This window comes from Lissotriton helveticus, chromosome 2_1 (assembly GCF_964261635.1).
Source record: "Lissotriton helveticus chromosome 2_1, aLisHel1.1, whole genome shotgun sequence".
Classification (NCBI taxonomy): domain Eukaryota; kingdom Metazoa; phylum Chordata; class Amphibia; order Caudata; family Salamandridae; genus Lissotriton; species Lissotriton helveticus.
Window position 1 is genome coordinate 75,763,927 of NC_136059.1, and position 26,277 is coordinate 75,790,203.

Sequence of the window (26,277 nt, forward strand, 5' to 3'; positions counted from 1 at the left end):
ATGTGGTAGCAGTGGTCGGGAATGTCAGTTTATTCACTTTTTTCTCCGTACTTTTTACCTATGCCTGGTCATAGGTTAGAGAGTGTGAATGTTGAGGTAGTGGTTTTGGTCACGACCGTATATATTTTGCCACCCGTGCTTGTTCTGGTGGGTTGTGGATAGTTTTCACCGGTGTTAAGCTTTGGGTTTGTAGTTACTTTTTATCCATACTTAGGGCCATATGTATCAAGCCTTTTTCCCGTTTGCAAAATGGGCAGATTCACAGAATCGGCCCATTTGCGAATTGGATAAAGCCTTTTGGGAGGTATCATCCCAAAAGGCCATCGCAAAATAGAGAATGGCAACATTTGCGATTCTATGCCCTTAGGGCATGTATGTGCGCAAAATGTGCACACATGCATATTTCAGGGGTGCAACAGGGAGTCCTTTTGGCACCCTTGAAACCTTGAAATTGCATTCTCAATTTGCGATTCTCTAATTGGTAATCGCAAATTGAGAATGTCTTCCCATTCATTCCTATGGGTTTCCTAGCCCATAGGAATGAATAGGAAGGTATTCCTTAATTGCGAATCTCAATTTGCAATTCGCAAATAAGGAACATGTAGGATTCGCAACATTTTTAGCAAATCCTACATACATTGCATTTTGCGATTCGCTAATTGCGATTCGCTACAAATCGCAATTAGAGAATTGCAAAACTCGTTTTTGATACATATTGCCCCTAGTTCTTGGGGAAGTGGAGAGTGTGGTGATTTTGGAGGTGTTAGTATACATATTTTACACTGCATGCTCTGTTCTGGTTTGGGTTTGTGGATACTTTTTTCCAGTCCCGGGCTCTGGGGAAGGGGGAAGCGTGTGGTGGTTGTGGGACATGTGTGTATACTGGGTTTGTGTATACTTTATACCCATGCTTAGTCTGTGGGGGAAGGGCAGGTTGTCTTGGTGGCGGTTTTGGTGGTCAGCATATGTGTATAATTTATTACCCCATGCTCATAGACTGTCATTGGTGATGCCCAGAGGCATCCACGTTTCACAAGTGTTGAGCAACTACCTCTTGACGCAACCAACCCATAGACACTTGAGCTGTCAGGATTAGCAGTCAGCGATCAGCAATTTGTCATACCTAATCTTGAAGCCTGATTGACAGTCTTGTGAACGCCATCTTGTAAGAACTGATCACACCAGCCAGCCCAACGATTCTGAACATGTTTAATTATTGTTTGTTCTTCTACGCAGATTGAGACTTCGCGACTGGAACCAGAGATCGCGGCGGCTACCACCAGCATGACCGTCGTCTACAACAAAGGATTATAAGAAGCCAGTTCTTTGACTGCGCTGACGCCGACCGACGGGGGCTTCTCACCCAGTGTACCACTGGGTGGGGCTGGTTTTGAAGGTTGAATACAAATCGCGAGGGGTGTCATGTTAGCATTGCCTTACCAGTACTGACAGCTGGAGAGATGCGTTAACACTTCCCAGAATTGCCACCTCACTGAAGTAGAGAGCGGAGAATGCATTAACATGTTTCATTGCTAAAACAAAACAGCACAGTGGGGTTGGAGCAGTTTCTAGAGAATAGAATGAAAACATAACACCCTGAGTGGGAACATTGCATGGAAAAGGGGGAGGGCGATTAATTAAATCACCAGGAAAGCCTGATATGGCTGTCTGCCGGTTTACTGAATGCAGAAGGGATTAGTTGGGGGTGTGATTTTGATTCACTAAAAAGGAGACCTTGGTAGACTTTAATTCTAAAAATGGATGTTGTACAAGGTGTCTGTAGCACACACAAGGAAAGAGGTAGGGACAGGGGTTTAGTTAGAGCACTATACTGATGACGTTTATCTTGCACTAGTAATTAGAGCTAATTGTCAGACCTGAGCGTGATTCATGCGCGTTAACATAAATAGTCCATGAGGACCGATGCCTCTTTGCTGGTCCTCGCCCTTTAAAGTTTTGTTACCAGCCTGGGACCTTCCAGTTGGTGTAGCAGACCTCATGCCATTAGCCAGATGGTCTCATGGAGTCTCCCAAAGTGACAGGAACGCCTGGGTGATCATAGGGGAAATCATAAGATCTCACAGGGGCAATTGACAATACGACTGCAGCCACACCCGCCTGGTGTTTTCATTCACGCCTAAAAGATCCTTTCACCTGCGTATTGACTCTGTTTACTGAAAAGCAACATTTTAACTTGGATGTGTAAGCACATGCAAAGCCATGTTTCATGGCAAAGCAAATGATCTAATGGCCACATATTGCATATTTTAAGGGGTCGCTTGTACTGTGGATAATAAAGGAAACGCCTCTGATTCTTGGGGGAGCTGCTAAATGCAGAGGAGAATCCACTGGTGTAATTTCCTCCACCACAAGTATTGTATGATGGAATATTCTCCAACAAATTTATGATTTCTGCTAGAAATATGAGGATTTTTCATTGTCCTCTGTGAGCCTTGGTCCGGTTTCTTAACTCTTCCCCGCACGTGAAAAAGGAGAGTTTAATGACTGCACTGTATATTATCAATTAATTATGGTTTGAATCTTAGTGGCAGACAGGAAGGTCTACAAGAGCTGCCTCCTTCTAGCTCTCTTGCTGTGTAGTATTGTCCAGGGCTGTTCCAATGCTGACTTCAGGGTCCTCACCGTATTGATCTTTTGGATACTTTAGATCATTGTTGATTTGGCCTACTAGCCCTATTCGCGTTTGAGCATTACTAGTTCTTGCTTTGTACCGTTTTCCCTGCCTGCAGCATCCTCTCCTAGGCACCAACTTGCTTTACTTGAAAAAGGAACTGAAGATACATAGTCCAAGGTCAGCTGTGTCATCTTAGCAGGATTTTTAATTCCGGCATTAAGAGACACAGGTATCTGCTACCTTATCCAATCTCTACCCTTCCCTTAAATGTAAACACATGAACTTAAGGAGAAGAGCTCCTCTTGCATGGTTGTAGTTGTGGTGAAGAGAGCTAATTCTGTCATTTGGCCTCCTTGTAACCTATGGTAACAGGGAGGCCATCTGTCCTTCATTGACAGTCTTCCGTAGGCAGCTGAAGACATGGCTTTTCTGAAGTGCTAAATTGGATTCTGACCTGATGTGTTAGCGTTGGGAAAGTACAACGGGTAGCTGCACACTTTATGAAACTTCTAAATAAATAAATATGGGAACCAAAACATGCAAGCCAGCCATCATGGTGCACCCACCTCAGGTGGCTTAAAAAGAGCAAAGCAGTGACATAAAATCACAAATGAAGACACATGCCCATTGGATGGACATAAGCAAATCTGCGACTGCTACGTGCCAAGAATCAGGAACTTTATCCCAGATCAGCTTTGCACAACCTCGTAGCAGTGTACCACCCTGCTGCTGGACCACCAAGAGATATACCCCTCTCCCTGCAGTCCTGCCCGCACACCTCTATCCCTCCTCCTGTTGTTAACCTCATGCCTCATCCGCTTCCTATTCTGCCACCCCACCGTGTGTCTCCAACTTGTAATCCCGACTACCCCCTTTCTTAGTACTCATTCAGGATCCCTCTGCATTTACCACTCTTCTTTCGCCATATTGTAACTATGAACTCTATCCCTTCCGCAGAAGGAGTGCTTGTCCCTCTGCACACTCATTGTAAGGCTAGATCTTGTAGAGCACCCCGTTGTTTTGCAGCTAGCTTCAGTATACATGACAACACGTTAGGGCAGACAAGTGGGAGATTGAAAAGAAATAGTCTGGAGAATGTATTTTCCCTACTGACTTATACTGAAGCAGAGGCAATATGACTGAATCGGGTCTATTGGTATGTATGATAACAGACATTTAGGGCCAGATGTAGGAGCCCTAATACCGGTCGCTAATGGCCGAATTCGGCCGTTACCGACCGGTATTTGGGTTTTCTGATGCAGGGGGCCTATATTTTACGGATTCTGTAAATTTACCGAATCAGTAAATTTACAGAATCGGTAAAATACCGAATCGGTATATTTACCGATTCGGTAAATCCATATGTAGATGACACTCCTGAGAGTGCCACAGGCCCTTAAGAGTCGGTATTTTACCACCCAATCCTATTGGGTGGTAAAATACCGAATTCAGGTGTGCATGCACACCTGTGCAATGTGACACACAGACATGCCCTTAGGGCATGTATGTGTGCCACATGGCACACAAGCCTGTAGTTGGGGTGCTAGAGGGTGTCAAAGTGACACCCCCTGCACCCTTGCAGGATTTGGTATTTACTGATTCTGTAAATACCGAATCTGTATTTCCCATTGATTCCTATGGGCTTCAAGGCCCATAGGAATCAATGTGAAATACAGATTCGGTATTTACAGAATCGGTAAATACCGACTCTTACAGAATCGGTAATTGAAATATGAGAATTACCTACATCTGCCTCCTTCCGATTTACCTACTCTTAAACACCGATTCGGTATGAGTCGGTATTTAAGAGTAGGTAAATCGGAATTACTTACATCTGGCCCTTAGCATTTAATTTTTGACTGGTTAATAACACAGCACAAGCAAAAGCAGAGTTCTAAAATCAGTCAAACACAAACAGAGTTCTACACTCTGTTTTTGTTTGCGCTATGCAAAACTGCCAAAAATAAAATGTCAAGGCCTGTTACATGCTCAAATCTCCCTTTCCAAGAATTAAGGACACAAAGTGTCTTCTTACTACTAAAGAAGGACAGTATCAAGAAATCTCTTTTCAGCAAGCAAACCTTTGGTCATGATGACAATGTTGAGTAATCTCCTCTGATCCTAAAGAAGCGCTCTCTGAGCGATCTCTGGCACGCCTTGGTTCCGCTGCCCACGTCCCAGGATGGTCCACATAACAAGACCCAAGAAGACACCGATCAGAGGAAGTGCGCACACACACTAGCACACATACGGCAGCTGTATCATCAGGCATGTGGGCACAGATGCTTGGTTTCCATTCCTCTCCAACTGAACCAAGAAGCTACATTCCCTATCCTTAGATTTCATTTAAGCGATTCTCTTGAACATCAGGGTGTTTTAAAATCCTGTAGTGGTCACTGACGTCTTACTCCAGGGCCCATGGTTTAACGAATGTCTTCACACACTCGATGTAGAAGTTTTTCATGGCCTGCTGACAGCAATTCCAGTCTATCCCGGGACGAATTATTATGTTAGTTTTCAATTTTTCGAAGTGTGAAGTCTCATTAGCGCGATCGCATTAGCACGAAGCAGGATCCCACAGGAAGTGTGGTTTGTACGCATCTTTCTTTTCTTAAACTTGATGAACCACTCTCGTGGATCACCCCCCAATCAATCCCCATACGTCAGATATCCCTGCTTCAGATCTTTCTTCCCGCTACCTCTGTTTCAGTAGGAAAATTCTTTAAGGAGGTATTTTAATGTTGCCACGTGTTTTGGAATACAAAACCTCTAAAACAGCCCCATATTTTGTAATACTGTAGGAGCTCTGGATCTAAAATTACATTTATGCCCTATAAATGATGGCATATCACGACTGGTGTCAAAAGATCCTTACACTTCTAAAGCAGTTTTATAGAAATGACTGCAATGAGTACTGTAAAAACCTCACCTACAGTAGAGCCACATACTAATAAACATTAAGAAGAGTTACATAACATCTGAGACCTTGAAGCGGGTCCATTCTACGTACGTTCTCTAAAGGCAAAACAGCGGTAAAACTGTTCTTGGCTTTTGATCTGGATTTATCTGGATCATAGACACTTCCTCCTGGTCGACCAACTTCTTCGCTGAGCCGCTCTTAAATCAGCGGGAAGGGCCCTGCATCATTTTCAGGCACTTCCTGGTTCCAAAGATGGGAGATGTACTATGGCCTACTTTAGACTTCTGCTTTTTTGAAAAGGAGAAGTTTAATATGGTCATTCGGGTGTAGATTCTGTGACATCTGGAACTTTAAGGCAAGTTTTTCTATAATTCTGTCCTCACCTAAGGAAATTGCTAGGATTCATAATAGGAGGGTAACATGTTCAGTTTATAGCTCTACCCTTCAGCATCCATGTCTGTGCCCAAGGTGTTTACGAAACTAGTGGCTGAAGCGGCAGTACAGCTCAACAGATTAATTAGGCCTCGTGTTCTCTCATCTAAATCATTGGCTTCTAAAGTCAGTGACACTCAGAAATGCTGTAGAGAATCTTCAAAGTACTTGCAGTCTTCCATGAACTGGACTTTTTGCTAAAAGCAGAAACATCTTCACTACCTTCTTTCCAGCATGCTCGTTCCATAGTAGCGGCCTTGGACAGAGCAGACGAGAAGGCACCACCACTCCTCAAAGAAATAGATCATATTTGAGAAATGATGCCGCCATTTTGCCCCGTTTCATATTGTAGAGCCATTTCCTTTCTGAGATTTAAGGACTGAGCAGTTACAGGCAATGAATGAAGTCCTTGCAGTGCAGCATTAGAACCAAGGAGACCAGTCCCCAGACAGATTATTTGACCCTGTAGAATTTGAACCAAACTTTGCAAGACACTCCTGTGGTGAGAAGACTGGCAGAATCTCTTATGTGAGGAGCCTTTTTAGACATGGACATCCCAGCTTATTGTTTGATCAACACTTTGTTTCTTTGTTGATGTGTTTATTTTAGCATCGTCTGTGTTGTTTGGAGCCTGAAGCAATTGATACTGCATATAATCTACTGGAGGTGACAACTATAATTGTTGCTATGGATGGCATTTCTTCATCAGGCAGGCCATGTTGCAGCCAAGCACAGTGTAGAAAATTGGTGCGGCCTTGATAGCAGTGTCTTTCTTCCATTTTTTGAATACTTTGTAAAAAAAAAGACATTGGTGTTTTTATTTTACTATTCATGCATTTTTAGCCCATTGTACGATCCCTTCATGCAGAGTAATATCCACTAATATCATTTCTAAAATGGCCCTGGAATTTTCAGTTTCCATGGGAAGGAATTATGAATAAGACTCCTAATCTGGCAATATGGGAATTTAAACAAACCGGTATGACTACATTTTAGAACTAACGTTTTCACCTGTAATTAAATTCCCATTAATTAATTAATTAATCCCCATTTTTCCTCCAGATCAAGGTTTGCCATCTGTTCATCTCATTGGGAATAAACTGGTACAGACTGTGCTTAAGAAAGTCTCAGCATGCATGAATGGAATATGTAGTTGTCTACATAGCTGCGATTGACGAGTTTGATAGCAAACTAATTGCAGATTGCGTAATATTTGTTGTTTCTCGGATAGATGGGTATATTTATCTCCTATAAATCAGATCAAAAAGAAATTGTCAAAAGAATTTAGAGACTACTCATTATTATATTTGTTGTTCCTCATTAAGCGAGGAGCTAGATTGTAAGCGCTAAAGACCGGAAGGGTCATACTTCCTTGTTAATTTTTTTCAAACCTATTCTTGGTTGAAATCTTCTCCATATAAAACCACCAACTAATGCTTATGTCTTCTTGAAAAAAAATCATATAGACTACATAGTAAAGGAGAAAGGAAAAAGAGGGAGAATTCTTGTTTTTATGAGTGAGATTCTGTCAGTAATAGCAAGAGGCTGCAATGCCCATCTCTTTAACAAAGATTTCATCTTTCATCTTTCTCAGTAAGGGGAGTTGCAGCAATACCCATCTGTTCAACAAAGATTTCATCTTTCTAAGTAAGGGAGTAGGCAACAATGCCCATCTTTTCAACAAAGATTTCATCTTTCTAAGTAAGGGAGTAGGCCACAATGCCCATCTTTTCAACAAAGATTTCATCTTTCTAAGTAAGGGAGTAGGCAACAATGCCCATCTTTTCAACAAAGATGTCATCTTCCTCAGTAAGAGAGCATATCCAAAATCATACAATTCTGCATAAGTCTCCAATACCCCAATTCCCATAATTGTGGATTAAAAAGCAAGGAATAGCCTGTGGAATGGTGATGAATAGTAAGACCTCGGTTTTGGGGCTTTTTAATACTATGCCCCAAGAGCAGTGCATTGAGCAATAACCACAAATGCAGTTTCAGTACTGGATTTTTCTGCATACAGAAGTAGCACTAAATCATTAGCATATAGTTTTAATCTAGGGGTTCCAGGTAGAGCAGGTGTGATAGAAGTATTAGTTCTTTGAATAATTACCAATGGTTCCATAAAAAGAGGAAACAGGATTGGGGACCTTTGTCAACCGTGTTTGGTGCCACCAGTAAGTCTTAAACCCTTACAATGCCCTACTATTCACGCTAAAGATGCTGTGGCCATCTCACACAGTGAGGTGATATTCTTTGTAAACTGGGAGTTAACACCCATCGCTTGTAAAACCTTAAACAGACATTCCTAGCTTAGGAGGTCAAAAGCCTTTTATGCATCAAAGAAAATGATGGATCCATTGGATCCAGTTACTCTTTTAAAGTGTGCTTATAAAATGTTGGCTGAAATATCAGCTTCAAGAATCGTTGCAACCTCCCCTCACCCCCCTTGCATTACGTTAAGAGTAAAAGGGCTTTATTATCTCACGGCAGCTATACTCAAACACACACTTTGTAGACAAAGCTTTGAATTTCTTCTCCTCATGGGACTATCCTGAAACCTCTGAGTTTCAGTGTAGAAGGATTCAAGAACTAGAAGGATGATCAGTTCTTAGTATCTTCTGATGATAGCTAGTGTAAAACAACAAAGAAGCTAAAGATTTCAAGGTGGGGTTTGTTGTGTATTACAATGTATTACAGGTCAGCTCACAAAATACCCAACCTTCTGCACTCTTGAGAGCAGTGTTCATATCTGATGTTTGTCAGGTGGTAGCAGCTTGATCTTCACTTCACCCATCACACAAACACTGCTCGATTTTGATCTGAGTAGAGAGGTTGGGTATGACGGCATAATTCTGCAAAATGTTCTGGTCTGAATAAATGGACATGTAATTCTTTGAACTTTTTCTTTTTGTGAATAATTGTGAATAATGCATTAGGAGTCTTTTAACATGAACACAATGTGGAAAGGCGTATCACTAAAAGACCAAGATACATGTATTTAAAAACACTCACCACGTTTAGGGAAACGAATGGGTTAGAAATTAGAAGATGTAAGAGTTCTTGGTGTGAGCATTATATTTTGGGTACATGTGCTCAGTCAGCACTAGCTCTGTTGTCCAAGATAAGAAGAGGATTACCATTCGGCAGAGCTGCTTGTTTTTATTTTTTGCTTTGCTAATCCGATAATGTTTTTTATTCTCTCTGTGAAATATCAGTATTAAGAGTCTTCCAGGATACCCCTTTTTTATATTCCAAATACTTTCAAATTGTACATTCTATAATGTTATGAAGTTGAAAGAGGGAAGTAAGCACCCAGTGGATAATATGTTTGACAATTCAGATTAAGCACTAAGGCAATAGACAAAATGTTATATGGATTTTGTTCTTAATGTATCAGAGTTTCATTATTGACCCACAAATTCCAGATCTAGGCCCAATTTTCTGGAAAACCAGAGACTAGGTAAATGATAACCAAATTCAGTTAACTTGAATGAATTGAGTGTGTGTTTATTGCATGTGGCCATGTGAATAACTTGAGCATCATACGTTTGGTTTCCAGGTGGCAATGAGCAGGCGTGAAGAATGACTATCAAACAATTCAGAGAGTAGACACCTACACTTTTGCCAGTTATATCCTCCTAATATGGTACTATGGTTTTGGCTGCACTGTGGTAGTGAACATCAAGTCATAGAATAAAGAATAAAAGGAAATCTACTGCCCTCCGTCAAATGCACTTGTCTTCCAGCAGTTTTAAATTGCAAATTTACAAGCACATATACCTCTAACGAATGGCAGGTCTGAAATGCACACAGTCTTTTTACCTGATGTAAAGGCTTACTTATCTAGCCTGTTGTAATTCTTTATGCACAACCAATAAATAACAAATGTAATAAAAATTAATTTCACTTACCAGGTTTGTCCATTTTCTTTCTTTAAAAAAATGGTGCATGATGATCATACTTCAGCTGTGCTGCTTACAATCTGAAGTATGTGGTTGAAAAAGATGGTGGGCTCTCATTGTATTTTGACTCTAAGTTCTTAACACTTATAATGGTTTGGTGCATCGCTTTAAGAATTAGGATTTTAACCTCACAAGTGGATAATTAACTCCTACATTCAGGAAGGGAGTCGCTCTCCAGATCTGGCCAAATAGATTTACTGTGTTGGTACATAAGACCTTTGTTAATAACATAATACAAGAAGAGGACCCTGACTATTCCAAGTGCATTTTTTTGGGCATCTTTAGCAGGCATGCCTTGTACAAAGTGATGCTTTAAGAAGCACGCAGACCAGCAGATGGTCTTGCCAGAGAGATAATTATGACTATAAAGATAGTTGCTGTTAAGCAGAATGGGCATATCTCTCCCTCCCAGCACATTGTGAAAATAACAATTTTTTCTGATGGATATTTCTATTCACAGATTCCTCCCAGGCACCAGACTGGACCCGTACGTTTTTTTTAACTTAGCCTCTGCATGTGGGTAGGTGGCACCGATCACCGGCTCTGTGTAAACGCTGTTCTGCCTTGGAAGTGACAGCTGGAGGAGCATATAACCACCACCCAGGCACACTGGCCTCAGTTCCTTTCTTTTTGTGCCTTTGTATGCAGATCAAGATCTAGCTCTTAACATTTTCTCATCAGTTGGCAACTTTTTTCTTGAAATTATTCTCCAGTGTGCAAGGGAACATGTCTACTCCTAGAGTTGCAAGTTTTAATCTATGGAGGGACTGTTGCAAGCAGATGTCTGATAGAGCTCCACTAGGTGTGTCTTTAATGTTTGACTTTGGGCATATCGTGTTCTTAGTGTGTCCTTATGCACTGGAAGGCAATTCGGGATCGTAAGGAAAAGCTCTAAATTCACCGAACACCACAGAAAGTAGCAAAATTCTCACTCCCTCTCAAAGTCGAGAGTGCAGACCAATTCCTTTTCTCAAGGTCGCTCCCTTGACATGTATTCATCATAATCTTTATTTCGGTTGTAAAACCATAAAAGATACACACATATTCTTCCTTAGCAGTGGAGACCGTGATACAGTTAACACAAGTAAAAGTAGATATTTAGTACACCAGGTTCAAATGGTCAAGTATCACGTAATGAGAATTGTAAACACTGAGGAAATCGCTAAGATGCAGCATTTCTATGTGTGTACTCAATTTAAAATCAAGTAAAAAGGATAAAACAGTAATAAAGTGTGAGGGCAATAATGACTAACAATATCCACAATTCAAAAAGATTTTGATAAAAACTTTGAGAAGGAAGTTAAAAATGTATTCATCTCAGCCAAGTGTTCTTGGAAGTCATGTCCATAAAGAAATATAAGAAGTCCAAGCAGACCTTGGTCCAGCCTTACCACTCTCCTTCTGAGAAGTCACGAGGACATCAAGATGCTTCTCGGTCCCTCTCCTGATCCCCTGCATGGGAACGGATCCCAATGCACACTGAATTAATGAGGCGGTCAGCGATGCTGCAACAGATGGAGCAGTTCAAGGAAGCTATGTTGCAAATCTGTGGCACTCTACTGACTCCTTCTGGGGCTCCTTTCAGCACCATGCTCCTGTGGAGTCATGATGCCAACGGTGGGTATGCCCTTCATACTCTGTGTCCCTTAAACCCTTTTTTGGTTCAGCTCTGACACCAAAGCCAACTCCATATCTAGCACTCCATGTGTAGCCCTAGTTCAATGGCAGTTCCTGCTATGTCAGTGCTGGCACCAATGCCATCAATCCTGGAGGATGCCAATCCTATTGTCCTGTGAACTGAATCTGCCCCAGCCTTAACTTTGGTCGCACACCAAAACAGCTATAACACACCTGTACCTTTTTTAGTTTGACCTTTACTTAGGAGTCACCCTTCCAGCAGTCCAACATTTTTTCAGATTGGACGATGACTAAAGTCAACCAGCTTTTGGTGATTATGGTGATGATGGGGATTCATTTACCCACAATACAATGATAGAAATTTCTAATTTAGACATACAAGAAGTCAGTGTATTTGCCACGTCACCTGACAAAGGGCTGGTGGGGGAGACAGCCTAATTTTCTCTGGTAATCATACGAGTAGCTACAATCCTTGACTTGCAGGCGTTAATTGTTGAGATAAAAGCTGTTGAGATGGAAAAGCCCCTTCCATGGTGACCGATGTGCACCCCTGCCCTGAGTGCCCAATGCAATGATATCTGGATCCATGGTGCTGATTTTTAATTATGGGCAAACCTGTATCATGCGTGTGCTGTGCCCTGCCTACTCGCATTAGAGATTGAACTCCAGGATCATCAAATGGAAAGCCCAGGTTCAGGGCTGGTGCGGGGAGGATGGGATGGAAGATAGAATTGGCCTATAAGCGGATGATGTCCTCCATTTACCTGTCCAAACTTGGTGTGACTGTCATCCGAATCCTACAGATCTTATAACTCTTTGAGGATGCTTCGAGCCTACTCACAAACTGGCATACATCACTCCGGTGCCACTGAAAGGGTGACGGGGCTTCGGTGGACTGGCAAACAACCATCCCTATCAATCTATGTGTTTGTGGTCCCAGAGTTGGCATGGAGTCTTAATCTCACGCCTCTTCTCCATAGGACAAAGAGGGATCAGACAAGGTGCTCATGGCTTCCACATCATATTCTAGGGCAAAGTGCTTTATTCAAAATGATGGGGCAGCCGCGATTCCTAAACATGGTGCAAAATTTTCCATTCCCAATTCCTAATGCTTGGTTTGCCAACCTTACAGCGGTAATCCGACCCTTCTTATGGAGTGGGCGGGCCCAATGCATCGCCAGGGATAAGTGCCGTCATTCGACACATGATAGTGAGATGGAGGTAGCAGATGTACAGCTATGCTGTTTGGCTTCACAGCTCCTGGTAATTAATGACTGGCTGACTGGAAGATGGAGTGATGTGACCGATAGATCGTAACTGGCGCTGCTAGGTCTAGATGAATTGCTGCACTTCCTGTACGTCACCAAGGGGCGGCTGGGATATATGGGCGTATGGGGCAGTGCCCTACTTTTCATGGAAAAGAAAAGAAGCGGGTTGTGCACAGATGAGCAAGCAAGTCAAAACTAAAGATCAGGGGGCGTGGCGGGGCAAGATGGCCGAGCTGACGTGACCTGCTTCGGCTCCCGGTCCGCGCGGCACTCGGCGAGTAGTTCTGCCTGAGAACGAGATGTGAGTGGACTCCACGGATCACCCACGGGCGGCGGAACTACTGAGGCACACGGCGGTGATTTTTTGAGCAGCTCTCAGAGCCCCGGGCGCTCTGTTTCTCCTCCAAGTTTCTGGTTGGCGCGGGGCTCTGGACGCAAGATGGCGGCTGGGGCGTGACCCAGCGCGGCTGCCGAGAGAAGCGACCGCCTGAAGGGAGCGATGGGTCTGATGAGGCAGCGGAGGTCTGAGGGGTGAGTCCTGACGGTCTGCCGACAACTACCGGTCCTCTATGCACCCCGGAGGCAGCAGACCCGACTGCCTGACTTTAAAATGGCGGCTGCGGGTACGCCGTGAGATAGCGACGGGCCCCGAGGGGTTCTACTACACTCCAGTGGCCTCGAGCATGGCCTGGATACAGATCGAATATGGAGGGAAGCTCCTGGTGAACCACGAGCAGCAGCAACACTGAGGGGTGGCGGAGGAGCAGACCGCAGCATTGCCTGATAGCGCCTGCAAGGTGAAGAATCTTGAGAGGGCCCCTGACATTAGGACCGGGCACTCAGGCACCTACCGGGCTCTCCTCCTCGAGCTCTCACGAAGGAGTGAAGAAGCACAGGCTGGCACTAAGGGTAGCGGGACGGCCGGGAAGACCTATACCACTACTGGAGGACTGTATATAGCTGCTCTTTGCCCCTGGCCCCACACTGGAAATACTTAGTTTCCCTGGCAAGCTCTGAGACGGCGGGACGGTGATAGCCCGATTCCTTATGCCTCCGAAGAAAGGCACAAACAAAGGGACTGGCAGGGTATCGGACTTTTTTGCTGCTGCTGACACTCGACCGGCTCTAAGGGGCACCTCGGAGAAGACAGCCATGGCCCTATCCAAGGCGGATCTCCAGTCCAGGCTTAAGGACTTCAAGTCGGAGTTGCGTAATGAGCTGGGCCAGGACATAAAATCCTCCATTGACCAACTGCGATCAGACATCTCAGAACGCATGGCCTCTCTTCAACGTGATGTAGACTCTGTGGGCACCAGAGTTCTTGATCTAGAATCACACCACCAAGAACACAAGCAAGCGTTGGGTGAGTGCCAGGAAGATGTCCGCTCTTTGAAGGAACAACTCCAACAAACGCAACTGAAGACCGAAGACCTGGAAAATCGCGCTCGGCGGGAGAACATTCGCGTTAAAGACCTAGAAGAGGGCGCGGAGGGGCCCGACCTGGAAGCTTTTATGGAAGGCCTCTTTGTGGAGAACCTAAACCCCACAGTGCTTAAAATAAAACTCGACAGGGTGCACAGAGTGGGCCCCCCACCGTGGGGTGACCGACGGAAGCCTCCGGACGTTCTGGCGAAATTCCACTCATAAAGTTAAAGAGGCGGTCTTGCAGGCGGCCAGGACCAAGGACTCTACTTCCTTCCAGAATTTCTCCTGTGCCATATTTCAAGATGTCGCTCCATCTACACTGGCGCGCAGACAAACACTGCGCCCTGTTACAGCTAAACTTCAGGAAGACGGGATCAAATACCGATGGACATACCCTTTTGGCCTTAGTTTTGAACTTCACAACAAGAGACACCACCTCACCACCTTGAGAGAGGACCTGCACCTCCTGGGCAGCCAGCGGAGGAGGGAGACCCCTCATCGGGAGTTTCGGGAGGTGCGGCCTCCACCTTGGCCTGGTCGCAGAACAAGAACCGGAAGAACCGCTGAAGGCGACGGCGGGTGAGGGTATATTCTGTTACGTGGGGAAGATGCGGTAGCTCCGTGCAGTTCTCTCTCGCTAAGGAGGGTAACAGGTCTACTCCGATCCTCGTTTGGTACCCGCCATGACATCCAAGGACATAAACGAAGGAGCGGGTGGCTAACGCTGCAATGTTTGGGACACACTGTGAGTGACTTTAGTTCCATTGATTTCTTATGAAGATATCGCTGAAGTGTTGTACGGACTGGGTTCCAGGACCCGTAGTCCCCATCAGTCTATGCGCGGGCAGAATTGCCCTGCACAGCGACAAAACAAATGTTTTTAATTGTCGTTTAGGTTTTCTATTCTGTTGAGTTGTTTGGGGGTGGGGGAAGGGGGAGGGGGGTGGTGATGGTTGCTTAGCTTTGCTCTTATCTGATGGCACTTCCGAGTGGAGCCATGAGGAGAGGACGGGGGAGGTGGGAAGCAGTGGTGGTCTAAGCTAAGACACGCCCGCGGGCTCGAGATCTGCCCGACACCCATGGGGGAGCATAGGGGGAAACCACGCGGTGGACGTTGGTGGTGGGCTAGGTAGTATGTTAATGAGGAGTTACCCAGGTCCTGCATTGCAATGCCGATCACAGTAGGTACGTGGAACGTTAAGGGGCTAAACTCCCCTCAGAAGCGACAGAGGGTCTGGAAGTATATCCTAGACCATCACCTAGATATAGTAGCACTCCAGGAAACACATTTACTGAAATCTGAAGACTACCGTCTGAAACACAAGCACTACCCGCTTATTTATAAATCCTCTGCCTCTACCAAGCATAGGGGGGTGGCACTCTTGTTTCGATCCACCACTCAGTTCCAACCCCTGGGTATTCAGAGCGATAGAGACGGACGGTGGCTGTTGGTCAAGGGGCGACTGAAGGGGAAGCTGTGCACCTTCGTGGCGATTTACGCCCCTAACAGCGGGCAGAAGGGTTTCCTGCATACACTTCTGGGTAAGGTAACGGATTTTCCGAGGGTCCCCTGTTGCTTATGGGGGATTTTAACTTAGTTTGGCGGCCAGACCTTGACAGTACACATACTCACCGCTCTGACTTGGGCTCTTTCTCCATTGACACTCAGAGGCATATTCAAGACATGGGCCTTTTGGACACATGGCGTGCTCTATATCCACATACCAGGGATTACTCCTTCTTTTCCCACGTCCACCACACTTATTCCCGGCTAGACTACATCTTCGCCAGCCAGTCCTTACAGGGCAACCTCAGGGACGCCAAGATATTACCCATATCGGTGTCGGATCATGGGCTATACTCAGTATGTCTTTCCTGGTTGGGCAACGCCCCATCGCCGGCTCGGTGGTATTTCCCGGCGTCCTTGGCGAGGGATAGGGAATCATGCACCCACTTACGGGAGACTATCAAGGAGTTTTTCACTCTTAATAGACCGGAGGACACCTCTGAATATATCACGTGGGACTCCTTTAAGGCTTTGGTGCGGCGCAAGTGTATTGCGCTCAATTCAGCCCTGAATAGACAACGGGCAAAAGACAGGGAACTCTTAGAGGAGGAACTAGCGACTGCTGAACAATCCCACAAACTTACACCCACCAGACAGACACTACGCAAACTCACGGCGATCAGCGGCAAACTTTGAGCTATTTATAACAATAACAGAATTCACTCTTCTCAAGATGCGCAATCTGTCCTATACTCAAGACAATAAAATAGGGAAACATCTCGCGAGGCAACTGAAAGAGAAAAGGGAACGGCAATAAATAGGGGGTATTCAAGATCCCTCGGGAGTGATTGTTCATAGAGACGAGGACAAGGCGGACCTCTTTCAGGAGTTTTATAAGACCCTATACTCGGCGGACATGCTGGACGCTGACAAGCAACAGGACTTCCTTAGGGATCTACCCATCCCACAGGTCTCTCCTACTTGGAATGAAGAGCTTATAGCTCCGATCACTCTTGACGAGGTGCTCTCGGCTATCAAGGCGCTGAAACCCCACAAAAGCGCCGGTCACTGACGGTTATACCGCGATTTTTTACAAAACATTTGCAGCCGATATCGGTCACCACTTAGTTCGGCTTTTTAATCGTATGGCCGTGGACGGGGACACGACTGACTCCATGGCCGAGGCAGTGATCTCAGTGATTCCCAAGCCAGGGAAAGACCCCACGCGGTGCGCCTCCCACAGGCCTATCGCCCTCTCAAACATTGATGCGAAGCTGTACTCTTCTATTCTGGCTAAGAGACTGAATGGTCTCATGCCGCTTCTTATCCACCCAGATCAATCTGGCTTCATTGTGGGGCGCCAAACACATGACAACACCCGCCGCATTGTCCACTTAATTGAGAAGGCCAACAAATTTAAGATACCTGCAGTCTTGGTCGGGCTGGACGCCGAAAAGGCATTTGACTGTGGCGATTGGAAGTTCCTTCTCGCTACACTCTCGGCGTTTGGCTTTTCCCCCCAATTCATTAACATGCTCCAGGCCAACTATAGGCACCCACGGTCTAAGGTCTCGGTTAATGGCGTTCAGTCCTCCCCCTTCATCCACTCCAGGGGAACTAGACAGGGATGCCCCTTGTCCCCTCTGTTGTTCGCCCTCAGGATAGAACCATTAGCCATAGCTGTCAGGGAACACCCAGGGATTGAGGGTCTCCCCTTCACAAGAGAACCTCATAAGATCTCCCTTTTTGCGGATGACGTCCTCTTGTCCCTATCCAACCCAACGGGTTCTCTCCCTCTGTTAAAATCTGGTTTGCGATGTCAACATTATCGGCGCCATCTTGTCCCCTTTTAGACTCACGCACACTTGCAGCAACAGCCATTTTTTTGACAGCCCCCGGTCTCTCCTGCCTGGGCCATAAACGCACCTCCAGCGCGACCCTGCCTCCGAGCCACATCCCGTGCTGAATCCCCCGCACTCTTTCATCTCATTCATAGAACAGGCCCTTTTGATAACCTCTTCCTCCCTGCCCGATTGTCCGGCCTGATCCCAGGCCATCACCTAGCCCAACAGATGCAGTTTATTGCCCCCTACAGTAGGACCTCGCCTCACATCAAAGGAGCGGGGATTAATCAATGCCTTCACACCCCTAGATCCGACCGATTGCCCGCATTCTTGTTCCCAGCGGAATGTCCAGCTGCGCGATATCCATCATGCTGAGATTTGGGTGGGGACCCCTACTGTAGATATGTGTGAGAACGGGCCTGAACCGGGGATTCCAAAGATGCCTTTTTCGTACTTCAAAGCAATACCACGGATGTCATAAATGTAATAAAGCCATAAACTTGTGTATAAGAGGCCAGGCCTCAGAGATGCGGTTAGAGCACCTCGAGAAGATACCCTGTTGTCTGATTTGACGTGTTCTGCTCCGTCAGAATAAACTCCTGTTTCCTGCCTTCCAGTCTCCAGCGCCTGCCTCTTCATTTGGTAACCTTGAGTTGAGTGAGAGGCGGCTATCGCCGGGCAAACCTTGAAAAGGGGTAATCGATCTGACCTGCTTGCCCTTTTTCCACAATTGGCGTCCCAAACGTGGGGCCCATCAGCGACACGTGGATCCAGTGGGAGAGGTCCCAACGACAGTGTGAACGACTGCAACTATCGGGAAAGAGCTCCTGCCCGATAGGCCCTCATCTGGCAGCCGATCATCCGAACTTCACCGGTTCCGAACAGACCTCTCTCGAGTGATCTACGGTCCTGGCTGGGAACCATCAGAAGTGCCACAGCAATTACGGAGAATAGAGGACGATCAGGCGCTGGAAGCGGAAGACGAGAAACTGTCCATGCGGTCCGGGTAAGGTCGTGTAACACGACGAATTGCGAATTGATTGTTTGATTGTCTTGGAAAATACTAGTATTACGCATTTGATTGTTTGGTTCTGAGAGATTCTCTGTCTACAAACGGGGAAGGATAGGAGTATTCTCCCTTTGCAAATAGTGAAGGGTAGGTATCGCAGGCTTTTGCCCCCGTTATAACCCGTCGCGTCTACTTCCCTCTCCATTGATTGATTGTTTGTTCGAGCATTAACTGTTCGAAATTGGTTCTCTGAAAGGATCTTCTCTGCCTACAAACGGGGAGGAACAGGAATTTCCCTCTCTCTTTGCAGATAGTGAAGGGTAGGTAGCGCAGGCTTTTGCCCCCGTTGTAACCCGTCGCGCCTATTTTATTCCTCATTTGATTGATTGATTGTTTGTCCGAACATTGACTGTTTGGAATTAGTTCTCTCTTTGGGTATTCCCTATTTGCGAATACTGTAGAATAGAAATATTCTGCCTAGTCTTCGCAAAGTAGTGAAGGATAGGTAGTGCAGACTTTTGTCCCCATTGTAACCCGTCATGCCTATCTTCTCCCCATTGTTCAGTAGTTGGTTCAGCCCGGACCGCTTATTAGAGGTGGATCATCCGGCTCCTCTGGAAGGCACCCCTAATAAGGATATGTTTTTAAAGTATGGACTAGTCCCCGTAGCTTATAGTAAGTTATGGCATAAATATACTAAAAAGGATCAGGAAAGTCAGTGCCCACTGATAGGATCCTTCGATGATACTAAAATAAGCGTGCTGGAAACAGCCCTTCGTAACCATAAAACAACGCCCACTATGCTTGATAGTTTTGGCATGTGGCGCAAAGAAACAGAACAGCGAAAGAAAAGAAATGAAGTCAGACTAGAAAAAGAATTACGAAAAGCAGCTCATTTAGCCACGCACAAGTTGAAAGAAGAAATAAAAGAAAGAGAGGAAGCTAAACTAAAACAATAATCTGAAACATGAAGCCAATGTCCCGTTAGAACGCCCGCCACGCTTTACCCTGAGCTACCTTCGAAGCAGCGAGCGAACGATGATCTACTGCTAGGTCCCCCGATCATCTACATGCCCCCTCCATACGCCCCTTCCCAACCCCTAGTGCAACGCACGCAACCCCCAAGCACAGATGAGAGCGGTACCAGAGCCTCGGTCCTCGCGGCCTCCGCGCCGGTCGAGCCCCTTGTACTCAGCGCAGCGCAAGCAGCAACAGTAGATGACCCCGACACTGAGAAGAAAGACTCCGCTAGATTAAATCGATTGAGTAAGAATGAACGAGCAGGGATTGATAAAATCGTAAAGACGTTAGTGGAACGGAAAGAAAGCGAAGATTACGTAACAGATATATGCAATTCGTATGCCAATAACCACAAACGACACTTTGTTACACGTTTCTGTTACCACACCCTTAATGCTTATGAAGATCGGTACCAAGCCAAAGGTCCTGAAAGCCTAACAACTCTGTATAGAAAAGTCGACATTCGAGACGAAGGTGAGTGTGATGTGACGGACCTCTTCATGCGCACGCTTGAAGTCTCCCGCCACCTCACTGAACAAAGATTAGAAGCTAGCACCACAACCCCTGTAGCGACTGTACCTCAAACCGAGGGAACTAACACCATGATGCCGATAAGAGAAGCAGCTCCTTATTGGGTCCCCTCACGAGGACAGGGAACACACGACGATATTAACCACCAAGATGCGAGGGGGAGGGTAATGTACAACTGGGTCTACCAACCCTGGGATCGGCAAGACATCCTGACTTTTCGAAAGTCCTTGCCTGATCTACGAAAGAACCCCACTGCCTTCTACACAGAATTAGGTACTGCCTTGGGGTCGACGATTATGACCCTAGCGGACATCGACTTGTTTTTCGGGCTATGTCTACCAGCTGATGTGTGGAAGCTAATCCGGAAAGTCGACCACCTTGAGCTGTTCGGACATACTTGGTTACAACTCGATGGCATAGACAAGCAACGAGAGCCCGGACAGAAACCTTTGGAATCAATTCTAGACCTGCCAGACAAAATCGTACAAAAACTCAAAACCATAGTCCCAGAAAAGAAGGTGGACTGGTCGATAGTAACGGCCTGCTGCCAGAAACCCCAGGAAGACGTATCAGAATACTTTTCCAGGTTCGAAACGGTGTTCTCCGATTACAGCGGCCAGGACATGACCTCTGCAACCGGACATCACTTATTCGTCCAGAATTACGTAAAGGGCCTGACTCCAGAAGTCTCGCAGAAACTGCAGACTAGTGAAAGTAGTTGGGCTGCCTCCAAACCCGCGGCTATCCTTCAGATGTCTCAATACTACGAACGACAAAAGAATGAGAACGACAAAGCGACTGAGAGAAAGAAAAAGGACTTGAAAGAACGAGTAATGATCGCTCAATTGCAAGGAGCGACGATAGGTAGGGAACCGTACAAAGGACACTACCAGTCGACTGCCCCTAGAAATCCACCCCCTAAAGACCGTACCCCCGCGCCCTATGCTGGATGGACAGACATTGACGACAACCAGTGTGCGTTCTGCAAGGGATTTGGGCATTGGAAGTCCCAGTGTCCGGTTCTGTTAGAAATGTACAAAAATAGAGACACAAAAGACGTAGCGGATGGGCCGAAAAATAGAGGACAGGGACGAGGGCACACAAACGACGCTAGCAATAACAGACCAGGCAGACCGAACACTTTTGACCGCCCCCGACAGAACCAATGCCAGCAGGCTGACTGTGACGATGCCCGCGACTTCGCATAGGACTGCCAAGGGCAAGGGAGGGATCCAGTCGAGCTCTATGTTGACCAGCAAGGTCCTTATGTCACCGCTAAGGTCCTAGGTACGAAGTCTCCATTCCTGGTAGACACTGGCGCGACACGTAGTGCGTTATCTAAACGACTGATTCCAAGGGCATCCTTGTCTGGCTCACACATAACATCAATAGGTTTTGATGGAACGCCCTCCACTAATCCCTTGTCCACGCCAATCTCCTTCGACTTGGACAGTAACATCACTGACACGACGTTTCTGCTTTCCTCCAACACCCCCAATGCCATTATGGGACTTGACTTACTGAAGCATTTCCGAGCTACTATTAGGTGTTCACAGGACGGAGTTCGAGTCATTCTGTACGATAACCCGACTCTGCTCAGACCTTTTCCCTTACGACACATGTTCTCCATCTCTGACGCTGACTCATCCTTACTCGACTCTCTACCTCTGTATCTGTGGGCCAAAACTGACGCTGACGTAGGACGCATGATGATTGACCCTGTGCACATAACTGTTCGCCAAGATGCGATACTCTCAAAACTCCCACAGTATCGGATATCGCCCAAAGGTGAGAAGGCATTGGTAAAGATAATTCAGTCCTTGGTAGAGGCAGGAGTGGTAGAGGAAGTAGTCAGCAATATTTGCAACAGCCCTATCCTACCCATTGTAAAGAAACAGGGTGAGGGAGATGAGAAAGCGTACCGCTTCATCATCGACCTTCAAGAGGTCAACAAAGTGGTTGTACCTCAGTACCCCGTAGTCTCGAATATCACCACCATTCTGACCCTGATTCCTTCCACAGCCACCACCTTCACTGTAATCGATCTCAAGAATGCATTCTTCTCCATCCCCATCCACCCAGACAGCCGCTACCTTTTCGGCTTCACGTTAAAATCCCGCTCATATAGATTTTGTAGAGCTCCCCAAGGTTACACAGAAAGTCCCAGCATCTATAGCCAGGCCCTCAAGAGACAGCTGGACGCCGTTCAGCTGTCGGATGGAGTGGTGTTGATACAATACGTCGATGATATCCTTTTGGCAGCCGACACCAATCCACTTGCAGTCACTACCACTGTCCAACTCCTGCACTTCCTTGCGGAAAATGGCCACAAGGTCTCCAAGAAGAAGTTGCAATTCTGCCAACCCCAGGTCACCTACCTAGGCCACCTCTTGTCGAAAGATGGGAGAAAGCTTACACCCGATCGAATTCAGGCCATTCTAGAAACCCCTGTCCCAAAGACCCAGAAACAAGTCCGCTCCCTGGTAGGCCTCACCTCCTTCTGCCGGCAGTGGTTGCCAAACTTCAGCCTCATTGTAAAGCCAGTGCTTTCTCTACTAGCTAAAGATGTCCCCTTCCTGCTCCCTTGGACCCCCGAATGCCAATCCTCCTTCAAAGAACTTCGAGACGCCCTTTGTTCTGCACCAGTCCTAGGAACCCCCGATTATACCAAACCCTTCTCTCTCTACACTCACGAAAGGGAGGGATGCGCTTTGTCTGTCCTGACTCAAACCATCGGCCCCAAGCAACGACCATGTGCCTATTTCTCTGCCACTCTTGATCCCGTAGCGAGAGCCTTGCCTGCCTGCCTTCGAGCCGTAGCTGCCGCTGCTGTCTCTATCCGACAAAGTGAGGGGATCGTACTCTCGAATTCCCTCACGTATTAGTGCCCCATGCTGTTGACACCCTCCTGAACCAGACTAAGACGCAACACCTGAGTAGCGCACGACTGACTGGATACAAACTGACTCTGCTTGCACCCCACATCACGCTGAAAAGATGCACCACGCTGAACCCAGCCACCTTGTTGCCTCTGCCCGAAAATTACCCAAATGTCCCCCCTATACATGACTGTGTGACCCTCACGGACGAACAGACTAGGAGTAGAGTTGACCTCCGAGACACTGCCTTCCCAAACCCTGACGGAGAGCTATGGGTAGACGGCTCTTGCATTAAACTCCCCGACGGCACCACCTCAGCTGCCTATGCAGTTACCACAGCCCGAACTGTAGTTGAAACCGCCCGCATCATGCAACGATCCGCACAGGCGGCAGAACTGATTGCCCTCACACGAGCATGTATCCTAGCAAAGGGGACGACAGCAAACATTTACACGGACAGCCAGTATGCCTTCGGGGTGGTTCATCATTTTGGGCTCTTATGGAAGGAGAGGGGATTTCTGACATCTCATGGCACTCCCATCCTGCACGGAGATCTAGTCTCCGCTCTGACTGAAGCGGTTCTCCTCCCCAAACGACTTGCCGTAATCAAATGTCAAGCACACAAAAAGGTGACAGACATCATTGGACAGGGAAATGCACTGGCCGACATCACTGCCCGAACCACAGCTGAGAATAGGACGACGACTCACATGTACGTGACTAGGTCACAAGCAGAAAAATGGACGGACGCTAGGGAAACAATTAGGGACATCCAAATGGCCAGCTCACCACACGAATTGACTGAATGGGCACGGGTGGGATTAAAAGACGATGAAGGCTGCTGGCGGACAAAAGACACGAACAAATGGTTGCTACCCAACTCGTATCTGATCCCCATACTGACTATGGCTCATTCCCCTGCACACATAGGATCTGCCCCTATGACCGAACTTGTCTCCCGAGTTTGGCATAACGATAGAATTGCAGACTCAGCCAAACGATTAGTCCAGCAATGTCTAGTCTGCCTGCAACACAACCCTGGGAAAGGAACTGTCATACTGTGGAAAAGTAAATTTTGCCATGTTCTGTGTCCCTACGTGTCATCCATCATATGTTATGTGTGCATGATTAAATATGCATATGCATTCCCTATGTTCGATTAATGACGCAATTACAGTAGTGTCCACCTCTAGTATGTCAGTTCCAGTTCTCGTGAATACTACGAATATCAGGCCTATGTAAAACTACGTTGCCACGCTTCTCAGTGTGCACGTTATTCTATTGAAAAGTCCCCGTTTCTAGGCCTCAAAAGGGCCCGGACACCAGATCCGGCTTCTGTCTCCTGAACCCTCGCTGAGGAGCGATACAGCCCCCACCTGTATCCTCGACCCTTCACTTACTTCCTGCCTCGCAGTGCCCGGTTCAGCTTGGCCCTGCCTCTGAGTCTGCCAAGAATATGTTATGATTCCAGTTATCAGTTCAGTCCTCCTTCTCTACATTCCTAAAGCTACTGAATCGCATCGATAGTTTCCGTCATTGTCTAGCCTTCACGTCTCCAAGTTAGAGAAATACTGTATTAATGGTCATTTAATATTCTTCATCACGCACTACATGTAGAATAATGCATGGTCCAGTCTTAGTGTCTGTTAGCCTTTCCCCTCCTGACTTCTAGTTTATATCAACATGTTCTCTAAACATCAGATACTAGATACTGTTTAGGTACATGTCGCCCTGACTCTCTAGACTTCAGTCTCTGCTCCTAGCACAGAGTTCATAGCCCCCAGCTTCTCCTAGTGATACGTCATTGCTAGTTTGCGCGCACCATCAGGTTAGAGGTCCCGGCTCCTTAGGTAGCCCCCTCCATGGTTTCCGCCCCATTCATGACATATTCTGTTACGTTTGCATCACATGTCTATGTATACGCCCTGTTACACTTCTTTTCACCCTTATCTTTCGCGACTGCTACGCGTCACGCCTGTTGCTCCACCCACCGCTACGCCTATTGCAATGTAATGCTATGTGTTTGCGTTATGTATATATGCTCATGTATTGTTATTAAAAGTTAAACGCCGTCATTCCCGATCCTGCCCCCGGCAGCTGCCATCCTATTCCCGTGCAGGTCGTCCTGTTCCTGTCCTTATGCTGTATTAAACCTGCAAAACTCCTACTACCTCGAATCTTGACTCTTATTTATTGAGCTATCTGTTATTCATTTATTCATTCAAAAATAGGGTATTATTTATTTATTTACCACATAATGGCGCCCGAATAGGGACTTGCCCTTTCCCCACGCGTCGGTGAAGCCACGCCGACCCCCTGACCCTCTGCAGTCGTGACGGAACTCTTCTGCGCACCGGCAGATATTTCTGCTTCAAGTATCCCTCAGGCCCACGGAGGAGGCGGTCCAGCATCCAAACGAGACGGTGGAGGAACGCGGCGAGTCCCGACCAGAGCCCAAGCCGAGAGTCCAAGGCCCGAGGTATCCGGAGGTCCACCCGTAACTGAAGTCCGAAGTTCGTCGTCCATCGTCGAAGCGGTCCAGTCCAGTCTGAGGCCTTCCGTTCTTGCTGCCCGGTGAGTACCATTACTGGGGTAGTATCTAGACAGGGTCAATTTAATTGACTCTGGTCCGTGGGTTGGTGGTACACAGACCCACAAACGAAGTGTCCACTTCGGTGGATGCGGGTCCTGACGTGTCTCTTTATGAGACCGGTAAGTTTCGTACTGTTTCAGCAGTGCACCTAGTTTCTGTTCTAGTCAGTTCTGTTCTCGAGAAAATTCATGTGTTCTGTTCTCAGTATTCCAGGTAGTATTCTGTTCGAACTGTTATTTTAAATGTTCTTCATGTATTTTAATGTCGTGGTATGAATGGGGAATAAGTATCGTGTCCATTGTGTATTGTATTGTGTTCTAGATTACAGTCCAGTCATGCCCTTGTTTTCCAAGTTACGTCAGTTAAAAACTAGAAAGGGTCTGCTGGAAGCAGCAGTTCCAGTTCCGCCTAGGGACAGTCCAGGTCATTTTATGTATCAGAAGCATGGCATAAGCGCCATTTTGTATCTAGACTTATGGGTAGATTATACCAAACAGTTAGAAGAAAAGTATAGATGGCCCGTATCGGGTACATGGGATGCCGAGTGCATCATGCGAGTAGAAGAAGCATTATGGAAAAAGAAAGCCAGACAGTCACAGAAAGATGCCATCGAG

The 26,277-nt window shown here is 46.5% G+C and overlaps 1 protein-coding gene across 2 annotated transcripts in view; it reads left to right on the forward strand.

Moving 5' to 3' along the window:
- SFXN5 (sideroflexin 5) overlaps nucleotides 1-9,898 on the forward strand; it is a 1,158,373-nt gene extending 1,148,475 nt beyond the window's left edge. Inside the window, exons 14-15 of one of the 2 annotated variants that reach the window (XR_013606958.1) lie at nucleotides 1,237-1,396; nucleotides 9,547-9,898. Coding sequence is in view for 1 of the 2 variants with exons in the window: in XM_078674489.1 (XP_078530615.1) it covers nucleotides 1,237-1,314 (78 nt within the window). In the remaining variant the exon portion in view is untranslated. Of the gene's footprint in view, nucleotides 1-1,236 lie in introns of both variants that reach the window. The other variant, XM_078674489.1, reaches the window with a different exon arrangement.
- The last annotated feature ends 16,379 nt before the right edge of the window (nucleotides 9,899-26,277 follow it).